This window comes from Triticum urartu, chromosome 2, assembly GCF_003073215.2.
Source record: "Triticum urartu cultivar G1812 chromosome 2, Tu2.1, whole genome shotgun sequence".
NCBI lineage: Eukaryota > Viridiplantae > Streptophyta > Magnoliopsida > Poales > Poaceae > Triticum > Triticum urartu.
In genome coordinates, this window is record NC_053023.1 from 21,342,285 (window position 1) to 21,353,844 (window position 11,560).

General features: G+C 43.5%; 1 protein-coding gene across 2 annotated transcripts; it reads left to right on the forward strand.

Moving 5' to 3' along the window:
- The first annotated feature begins 3,363 nt into the window (after nt 1-3,363).
- LOC125535263 (receptor-like serine/threonine-protein kinase SD1-8) lies at nt 3,364-11,560 on the forward strand. Of its 2 annotated transcripts, XM_048698327.1 has the most exons (7): nt 3,364-4,697; nt 8,639-8,767; nt 8,860-8,987; nt 10,077-10,290; nt 10,387-10,633; nt 10,751-10,883; nt 11,015-11,560. In XM_048698327.1, exons 1-7 carry the CDS (start codon nt 3,425-3,427, stop codon nt 11,324-11,326), a joined length of 2,436 nt encoding a protein of 811 aa, XP_048554284.1. In that variant the 5' UTR covers nt 3,364-3,424; the 3' UTR covers nt 11,327-11,560. The 2 variants fall into 2 exon arrangements, with proteins under 2 accessions (XP_048554284.1, XP_048554286.1); XM_048698329.1 differs by lacking the exon at nt 8,639-8,767.

Sequence of the window (11,560 nt, forward strand, 5' to 3'; positions counted from 1 at the left end):
AAATTTTCAGCGTGAGGTAGCTTAAGATTACTTACTATATTTAGGTTGAGTTGGCACTTATCCCAAGATAATAAGCCCTAAAAAATATCCCAAGATAATAAGAGGGTGACTAAGACTACAGATTTACAAACAATACATAACTTGAAATATAACTTCTTCACAAAAGAAATTTTATATATACCTGGCAGACTCGGGGCTCATAAACTTGAAACAATACAACACATAGCACTCTTTTCTATATTATCTCTAAGAAACTAAAATCAAGTCTATCGTTAGCTAATTGATGAGGCGTGTACTTAGATGGCCTATGCCATGCTGGCAGGCCATGTGTCCGGCTACGAGAGGAAGCACCGTATTTGAACGCGGAGACAAGTTATATGACCATAATTCCGTATTTTACAAATTTTAAAACCAAACTGAGCATCCAGCGCAAGTTCTATGACTTCCAGTGATATTACCTCCTAGAATTATGTAGCCTGGCCGCCCTGCCAAGAGCCGCTAGAAGTAAGGCTAGTTATTCGGATAAATAATGACTAATCATAGAGTTTTAACTGCCAAAAGCTGCCCACGATTGCAATTTTGCCGGTTGGGGGGGGGGGGGAGCCAATTGGGCACACTTCCATCGATAGGGGTTCTTGGCAGTTGAGGGCTAGAGTTAGTCTTAATTTACTTACAAATTGGCTATCATTCCAAAAAAAATCAAATGGCTATCCTTGCCTAGCTGCCCATTAGCTCACATCGAAACACACTGTAACTCTTCTTTAATAATGCGGACTGTGGTTAGATGTTAGAGGATAGTGGTATACCCAACCTACCAGTTCAAGTACTAGGCTTGAAATTGATGCTTGCAGTATTCCTTATGTATTTATTTCAGGCTTTCAGTGATATTCATTTAGTAGGAGGAGACGTCCCATCGACTGTGAGGTATCTTAAGATGCTATGACGCCTCAGTCTCTCGATGGTGCTCATAAGAGTATGGTGTGCGTACGTGCATTCAGGTGTGTGTATGCTCGTGTATGTGAGCGGCTTCGATTATACTGTCTTAAGAAAGAACTCTCATTTAACAATGGAGATAAATAATAATAAGTCCAGCAAGTTGTAGATAGTGTAAAATGCTCAAATTAATCATGTGTCAGTGAGCAAGGGTTGTGTGACCAAGTCTTCCTGATTCTTGCGTGTGGGAATAACTTGGTACTATCTCCATCCTGATTTATTGATCCCCTTCAATTTAGTGTCAATCTTTGAGCATTTATTTAACTAACAAAATTTCAATGCATATCGTTAATAATTATACCATTGGAAACTATGTTCAAATACGAATCCAACGATATAAATTTTTATGACATGCATTCATATTTGGTTAGTTAAATCTATGGTCAAAATTTAACACAGAATACAAACGGGACCACTAAACCAGGACATAGATAGTAAATGCCAACATAACGTTCGCTCAATGCATTATTCTTCATTTTGATTCATTCCATCTGTCAGAACATTTTCGGAATTTCATTGATGGTTTCTTTTGTCTTCAATCTGATGATGAGTTAATTTGCAACAAGGATCAGCCTCGATACGGAAAAGGCGGATTGTGTGCTATTGATTAAACTTACACCATAAATATAATTTAAAAAATATTAAATAGGTAAATAACATCATATTCGGATTATACACATCACCATTGATTAAAATTGCACCATAAACAGAATTTAAAAAATGTTAAATAGGTAAAATAACATCATATTCAGATTCTACATATTTTTTGATCAAACTTCATATATAACAATTTATATTGGGAGTTGCAGTTTAAAAGATATGATCTTTTCAAAGCATTTGTCACTTATAGTTGAACTGCGGACAAGGGGTTTCCCATAAAATACAAAAAATGATTCTTTTTTTACTTATGTCCGCACGGCGGGTTTATTTCAGGAAAACACAAGGGGGTTTCTGCAAAAGTACAAAAATATTCGTTTTTGTCAGTTAAGTCTAGACCGCGTGCTGATTTCAAAAAAAAACACAGGGGTTTTTCGTGAAATGAGCGACAGACCGGCAGAAGCCCAGCTCACTTTACTATTTTGTAGATTTTCACTCTCGCCTAATAGGCGGGACCTATTTTGCGGTAAAAAATGTCACCTCTCCCACATGAACATGTGTTTTTTTTGTGTTAAAAATATATAATCCGGGTGTGTTTTTGAAAAACCCGGGCCATGCACCCCCTTCTCCGAATCCAGTGGCTGACAGTGGGTCCCACGCGCCTAGTCAGCATCGATTTCGTATACAAACAATATAAGCACTATATTTGCACGTCAAAGCCATGTTTTTGCACCACTTCAATGTACACCACAACTTCTAGCACCAAAATGATCGTTTGCGCCAAGTTCTAGCATCACCGGTCTTAAATAAACCTAACATATCTTACACAAGCAAAATAATGGTTACCACTTTTTGTTATAAGTTCTCTTTTTTCAAATCAAGTAACAAGTTCTCATGATTAAAGGCTGATATATTACATTTGTAACTTCACTTTGTTAAATTCTAGCCTACGCATTTGAGAGGGCCACTTTGGTACGTAGTTACATAAATAATAATAATTTCAGCATTTGTAGCTAGCGTAGAACGGTCAAATTAATCAGGTGTCAGTAAGCAAGAGTTCTCTGACCATAGGTTGAAATCAGGCCACATGTGTTGATAGTGACAATTAGCACTTACTAGCTAATTAATTGCATGTGTGTTATAACAAGGACATACATATTCTAGTGGTTCAACATTAATTTTGTCCGACATATACCTTACACCATCATATCTCAGATTTTGGTACGATCGAATTTGATTTCAGTATGGGTGCAAGGAATTGATTCAGTTGAGGTTTTGGTAAGGTTTTATTTGATTTGGGCATGGGCAGGGGAAGACGGCAATATTTTGATTTAGTTGATATTTTCAAAATTTTCATTTGATTTGATTGATTTAATGCAGGATGTGGTTTGATAAACTACTGAGTTGGTCTAGATTATTTTAAGTTACTCTTTTTATGTTGGTTTTTATTTCATGCGGCATCTATTCAGGTTAAAAAAGGGGCGTTGGGAGGGGAAAAAACTGGGGAAAGATATTAGGAAAACGTACTAACACCCTTTTAATAATAGAGATAAATAATACTAATAAACAGCAAGTTCTAGATAGTGTAAAATGGTCAAATTAATCACATGTCAGTCAGCAAGAGTTCTCTGACCAAGTCTTCCTGATTGCTGCATCTGAGAATAACTTGTAAATGCCAACAGAACGTTCGGTCCATGCATTATTCTTCATTTTGATTCGTTCCTGTCAGAACATTCTTGGAATTCCATGGTCTAGTAGGATATGAGACTGAGACTTGGGAACAAATGCACTGACTCTCAGTGAAGCCGTGGTCTCCGTATTCAGCTGGGTGATCATGAGACACCGCCGACTCTTCCTCGCTATTCTCTCCGTGCTGCTTCTGACAGCCTCGGTGGTCGCCGCCGACAACACATTGACGCGGCGGAGTGCCATCGGCGGCGACCAGAGGCTGGTCTCGCCGGGAGACATCTTCCAGCTCGGCCTCTTCCCCGCCGTGAACAACAAGTGGTTCCTCGGCATATGGTTCACCGTCAACCCGGCCGCCGTCATCTGGGTCGCCAACCGCGACCGCCCGCTCAACGCCTCGTCCTCCGGCTTTCTCGCGCTCAGCGGCCAAGGAGACCTTGTCCTCCTCGACGCGGCCAGCAACAACGAAACAGTATGGTCATCGAACTCCTCGTCCTCGGCCGCGACCGCGGCGGTCGCGCAGCTCGACGACAGCGGCAACCTCGTGCTCGCGGACGATGCCGGCGCCGTGCTGTGGCAGAGCTTCGAGCACCCGACCAACACGTTCGTCCCGGAGATGCGGATCGGGGAGAGCATAGAGACCGGGGCCGTGTGGTCCCTCTCGTCGTGGCGCGGCGCCGACGACCCGTCAGCCGGCGACTTCCGCTTCGTGATGGACACGCGGGGCTCGCCGGAGTTCCACGCCTGGAGGAAGGGACGCAAGACGTACCGGACCGGACCGTGGAACGGGGTGCGGTTCAGCGGCATACCGGAGATGGGGACCTACAAGGGCATGTTCGAGTTCCAGTTCACCGACACCGCCGACGAGGTCTCCTACATGTACCACGCCTACGCCGGCTCGCCGCCGTCCCGCGTGTTCCTGGACGAGTCCGGCGTGATACATCGCATGGTCTGGGACCGCGCCTTGGGCGCGTGGAACGTCTTCTGGTCGGGGCCGAGGGACCAGTGCGACAGCTACGGCGCGTGCGGCGCGTTCGGCGTGTGCAGCGTGGTGGACGCCCTGATGTGCGGCTGCATCAGTGGGTTCCGGCCAAGGTCGCCGGCGGAGTGGCGCATGCGGAACCCCTCCGGCGGGTGCGTCCGCAGCACGCCGCTGCAGTGCGAGGGCGGCGGTGCGGACGGTTTCTACACCCTGCGCGGCGTGAAGCTGCCGGAGACGCACGGGAGCAGCGTGGACAACGGCGCCTCGCTCGAGGAGTGCGGCCGGCGGTGCCTGCTCAACTGCTCCTGCACAGCGTACGCCGCGTCGGACATCCGCGGTGGAGGGAGCGGGTGCATCCAGTGGTTCGGCGAGCTGATGGACACGCGGTTCCTCAACGGCGGGCAGGATCTCTTCGTCAGGCTGGCAACGTCCGACCTAGGTAAATCCTTGTGGCTCTCTCTGCTTTTCTTTTTGAAAGGTCTCTCTGCTTTTCCTTCGCCAAGTGTTCATTTTTCATAGACCAATGCTTGTTAGTTGGAACACATGATAACTGTTGGATTTTGTCCGACGAAAACTTACGAATTTACTAGCTAGTAGACCTATATTCATCCGACTCCATTCAAACCTGTCTAAGACATGGCAATGAACATCATTTTTTTAAAGAAACACATATCATTCTACAATAGACGCACACAGGTACAACTCACAATGCCAAACGTTTTTTTTAAAATAGAGGAGCACCCCCGGCCACTCCATCTGCATGATGCATGGAGCCACTTTATTAATTATTCTCACAAGTCCTTACAAAGTCATACAACAGTAAGACTAAAGCCACCATCTAGACAACAAAAGTGTCGCTACTCCTATCCAATTGATGAAGGAAGGCTGATAGTCTGGGCCTAGTACCAAACAGACCTCGCAGCCAAACCTAACATCTAAGATCTGAGGTCCCAACCAGGACGTCTGCCGGTTATGGGCACCCACTAGTCCGGCGTGCTCCTCAACCAAGACGCCTGCCGGGTATGAGGCCGCCGCAGCCACCTGCCACCAATCCATCTTTAGAGTTGTACTGCTGCACGAACCTTGCCCTGTCTAGCTGCCACCGACGCCACCACGATGCCAGACAGCGTCGACCTCCTGCGCGAGTCCATCATCGCACATCAGACGCCTAATCTCCAGAGCGCCATGCCATCGAGATCTGACACCATCAATGTGTGTGATGAAGCACTGCTCCTCCTCTTGTCACCTCCAGCCATCACTTGCTCCAAAACGACGCCCCCATAAGGGAAAGCGCTACTAAGAACGCCATCATCGTCTGATCCAAGAGACCCAGATCTAGGGTTTCTCCTGGAGCATCCCGAGCCTGATGACGCCAACTGCAACAACGATGCCTCAACAAGGAAATGACATCAAAGACGCCGCCATCGTCCGCCATGACCATAGTCGGCGCGATTGTCATCGGCAGTTGTGTCACCGGGCGTACGCCGCCGGCCTCGCGGGTTCCTTCGACCGTAGCAAACTAAAAAACGATGCCCTGAAGTGGGACTACGGCGCACACTAGTAGAAAACGGAGTTTTAGCGCCGGTTCGTAAGGGCCTTTAGTGCCGGTTCCATAACCGGCATTAAAGGGTGGGCACTAAAGCCCCCCCCCCCTTTAGTACCGGTTCGGCACGAACCGGCGCTAAAGTGCCACCACGTGGCGTGAGCTCGCGCCCTGGTATGGGGGACGGTACTAAAGGTTTTTTTTATTTATTTATTTTTTGAAAATTTTGGAAAAAAATTGATTTTTTTCGATTTTTAATTTTTCTAAATTATTTAATGATTTAGTCTCTAATCACCTCTCTTAACTGCTCAAGTGTGGATCACTCATTCCAAATCGCCTGACTTCCCCGCCGGTCACCCATCCTCTCACTCCCCCAGCCTGAGCAAGCTTAACTTCGGAGTTCTATTCCCCCTACATTTCAAGTCTACACTTGTTGTTTTCTTAACAAATGTAAGCTGTCAATCATATTAACCCTCAGCAGTTTAACTTGAGCATTAGGTCACGCGTTTCACCATTTGAGTTTGAAACTATTATTCTAAAAAACAGTAATTATTTAGTAACACGAATATTTCTTGAATAAGTTTGACCATAGTTTGACCACAGTTTGACCATAGTTTGACCAGATTTGACCAAAATTTAAAAAATTGAAATAATTATTTAGTAACACTAATATTCTTGAATAATTATGTAGTAACATTAATACTTCTTGAATAAGGAGTTTGACCAGATTTAACCAATTTTTAAAAAAAAACTGAAATTTGACCATATCTTTTTTTCGTTTTGGAATTTGAGGATTCTAAAAAAATTGCAAACAGGCCGTAGGCGGTCTCCATCGGATGCGGATTTTCGTGCTGAATTTTTTGATATATTATACGTTTTTTCCGACATCGTATGCAAAAGTTATAGCCGTTTTACATTTTCCCTACACTTTTTGCAAAACATGTCCAAATTTAAGTTTTCAAATTTTCCTAACTAGTAGATGTAGTAATATAACTACCTCTCGAAGGATTTTATTTTTTGAAGTTTTTATCATTTTATTTTGATTTTTTCATAACTGAAATGGCGACACACGCGGGGGGGGGGGTAGAGTTTGAAAATTGCCCTATAGTGCCGGTTTGTTTCACTAACCGGTACTATAGGTCAGACCCCTTTAGTACCGGTTTCTATCACAAACCGGTACTAAAGGTAGCCCTTTAGTACTGGTTTGTGGCACGAACCAGTACTAAAGGTGATCGTGGGGCCCCGGCCTGACGCCAGCCTGCCATCACCCCTTTAGTACCGGTTCGTGACACGAACCGGTACTAAAGGTTCAACACGAACCGGCATTAATGCATAACCGTTCGAACCGGCACTAATGGTACCATTAGTACCGGGCTAAAATCAAACCGGCACTAATGTGTCTCACATTAGGTCCTTTTTCTACTAGTGGCAAAAGCACCGCCATCGCTCGATCCCATGGAGATCTAGGGTTTCCCCCGGAGTTGCCCGGGTTGTCAAGGACCAGACAAAGATGGAATCCCGCAGATCCGTCCAGCTGCCGACGTGTCGCACTCGCCATCACGCCGACCGTGACCCGGAGACCAAGCTCACGCCCGAGCCCAGATCCGACCGCACCGCCGCCGATCTAGTCACGCTGCCGTCGTCCCTGGCAACCGTGGCGCCCCAAACGTACATAAAACATTCTACGACTTGGGTATGACATGAAACTAGACCACGCAACGAAAATAACATGTACTCCCAAAGTTAAGATTATTTTTAGAAGTAAATACGAATTGAACCAAATCAAAAAAAATACGAATTGAGCCAAATCAGTTTGACCAAGTAGGATTTTTTTCCCAAATAAATTGGGTCGATGTCGTCACTGTGTCCATTCTATTCTTCTCTGTCTACTAGGCGTAGTGACACAAAGTACACTAAGAACTGAAGTACCAGTCTTGTTCGATGCTCTTGTTTGACTGTGTTTTTTATCCCGCCAATCAATTCCGGCATGGAAATATGCAGCGTATTCAGCACACTGAAAATTCAGTGTGACTATTCCCCCAAAAAACAAATCAGTGTGACTATTCCCTCAAATAAAAATCATTGTGACTATTCATGGATGCATGGATTTATCCTCCGTCTTGATTTGTCTAGCGTGTGGTGTGACCAGTGGCATATACATCCATTTTTGTAGTCGTAAGGGGAAAAAGGACATACGAAAGACCTGGAATTTTCAGGTCCATGACTCACCCGGTCGACATGCACATCCAAAGAAACTTATGGAACTGAACTAGGTGATAGTATCAGTGTAACGCAGCCTCTCTCGCTCGGTTGTTTGCATGGATCAATTGATGGTGAATAGATCGCCAAAACCAATTCTTGTAAGATTTTGTTAAGACAATTCTTTTAACCCGTGGAATGTTGATGCAAGAGCGGAATCATGTCGAATTGAGACATAAATATCATATTATTTTTATTCATAAATAATGGCTTAATAGAAAATTCGAGAAGTATAGAATAAATTGCTAAAAGAAGATAAAGTCTCCAGCCAACAATACTTCTTAAAATCATAAAATTTCACATTTGAATGATGGTATAATATTTTTCATTTTTATCTAAATAGGACATAGTTGATGGAAAACAATTTACCTTGGATCTATAGCTAAACAAACGTACCCTTTCACGTTTAGCTAATGATATTTTCAGTCACTGATGTGTCCTTGTCAGTCACCTACCCGGACAAACATGTCAAGCTCACACATTACGACCGGTGCATCTTACTGTTACTCATGGATCCCACAATTTTCATGCATTTAACTTGATGCAGACGCAACTCAAAAAAAAAAAACTTGATGCAGACACTACGCCAAAGCCAGCCAAGACTAGGAAGTTTGCCGCGATTATCACAACAGTGATAATAGGACTTCTGTTGCTTTTGCTATTGCCTGGCTTCCTGATTTGGAGAAAGGTCCGACACAACAAGGAAGGTGATAGTCTTTGGTGTGTTTCAGAAGGATAATCTGAAACTGTTGCTTGCCCTATTGTTCATGTCTTGTAGCTTCCTTCTCTATTTTTACAGATACCATGTTTGATGACATCATGAGATGTGAATGTCCGATGTACGATTTCGAAACCATCAGAGCCGCCACCGGTGGATTCTGTCCCGAGAAAGAAATTGGGCGTGGTGGCTTTGGCATTGTTTACAAGGTGATATTGCTTTACACACTGAAATATTACAATCCATCTATGTCAATCATAAATGAAATTTCTCGTGGTTGTATAAACAATAGGTAGACAGTACTACCACTCATGTAGTACTTTTATGACAAGCAGATGACTCCCAGCGAGTTGGTATCTAGATGCTAAGAGACATGTAGTTTGTTACTGCACTGAATAAAAGTTGTATTACGTTATCACTTAACAGCTAGAGAAATTTTAGCAATAAATAAAAGTTAATACATTAATTAAAAAATATCTCAAGTCGGATTAATATATGGTATTCCATCTCTTTCATTTTCGTAGGTTGGTCATAGTGGGAGTAACTTAGGCTGGTCAGAGTGGGAGGTATCTTATACTAGTGTCATACATATAACACAAGTCTAAGTTACTAGCATTATAGTGTAAATAATTAACATAATAGTAGTGTCATAGATGGCTTCATTTATTAGGTTGTAGACTCATCCTTTTTCGGAAAGCGCTATGTTATAGTAACATATTATGTTACTCTAAGCACCTCTCTTCTCATTAACTATATGCCACGTAAGCAAAATTTTCTTGAATTACATTATGTTACTATCTAAGTTACTTTCATTATGACTAGCCTTAGCTAGTAACGTAGTGAATTCCAACACAAATTTGGTTATGTAGCATGTAGTTAATGAGTAGAGAGGTATTTGGAGTGACATAACACTGCCAAAGTAAAATGAGTCTACAGTCTAATAAATACAATCATGTATGATACTATTTCTATGTTACTTTGCACTATAAAGGTAGTAATATAGACAAGTGTCATATGCATGACAATACTTCCCACTATGACTAGTTTTAGACCCATCTCCACAATGCCTAGTAGCAATGTAGAATTTTCCGATAAAATTTTGCTATTGTATTTGAGAATAGAGGACCATACAGCTAATACTTATATGATGTCTTGTCGTCTTCAATTCCTACTTTCACTCTTTAGTCCAGATCCCAACAATTAATTTCTAGCGCCAACTCCAATCAATTCTTTGTACCACATGCATGACATGGTGAGATGGGAGGTTGCATGTTGAGAGAATAACTGAAATTTACCAGGGTCAAATGCAAGATGGCCAGGAAATTGCAGTGAAGAAGTTGTCAACTGACAACAGAGTGCAAGGCCTGAAAGAGTTCAAGAATGAGGTGGACCTCATTGCCAGGCTGCAACATCGCAACCTTGTACGCCTGCTTGGCTGCTGCATCCATTGCTCTGACAGGATACTCGTCTACGAGTACATGAGTAACAAGAGCTTGGACAACTTCATCTTTGGTGCGTGTCTTTTTACCCCGTTTAGCAAAACACTTACCACCATTTGTACCGTCAGAACTCAACTCGAAAAATTCAATTATGCGAAATCACAAACAGAACTGAGGAGACGTGCCACTTTGAGCTGGAAGACAAGGATGGACATCATCCTTGGCGTTGCCAGAGGGCTTCTCTACCTTCACCAGGACTCGAGGCACACTATGATCCACCGAGATCTCAAGGCGGCCAATGTTCTCCTTAATGGAGAGATGGTCGCCAAAATATCGGATTTCGGAATCGCAAAGCTGTTCAGCAGCATCGGCAACAACCAGGATTCTACCGTCACGGAAAGAATTGTTGGGACATAGTAAGAACTACAACTTTGCATAACCGAAGCAATGGTCAAGTACTATAATTTACATCGAATGTTTATTTCTATAGCTGGATTTTCTGAGGGTTTTTATATGGTGTCATGCGGTGACAGTGGTTACATGGCACCGGAGTACGCCATGGACGGCATGGTATCATTCATGCAGGATGTGTACAGCTTTGGTGTGTTGTTGCTGGAGATCGTCAGTGGGAGGAGGAACCAACGAAATTTCAACCTCATAGCTCATGTAATCAATCAATTTACCTTTCACGCAACCGGAAAAAAATGAGATTTATGTGATCCTAATTTGAAATTCCATGCCTACACGGCCAAGTCTCAAACTTGCTGACCTTGACAAAAAAGAAAATGAAATTACAGGCATGGAAGCTATTTGAAGAAAACAAAAGCCTCAAGCTCCTTGACCCAACTGTGCGCGATGACTGCAACCCGGCGGAGCTAGAGCAGGCGGCGACATGCATCCAGGTAGGGTTGTTGTGCGTCCAAGAGAGCCCGAGCCAACGGCCGCAAATGGCTGTTGTAATCCCCATGGTGTCACAGCAACAGGTGCCAGGGCGGCCATTTCGACCGGTGGTCTGCATGCCAGTGAGCATTCCTGCCGACCTTCTCAACATGCAGGAGGACACGTCTGGCAACTTCCAGATGATCATTACAGAACTTGAAGGCCGGTAGGTAGAATGCATGGATGGACGAATGCATGTAAAGCTGGGACCGAAGATTGAAGACATTACTAATGACTTTCTAAATGTAATCGGGTAGCAGGTGCATGCAGTCAGTGGCATGGATCTACAGAAGTGTGAGCTCGTAAACTGTAAAATAGCACCTATTAATTCACCGTGATTGATACCAAATTTAAAATTCGATAAAATTTCAAATAAACTGCATTTGCATGTGTACAAATTTGAT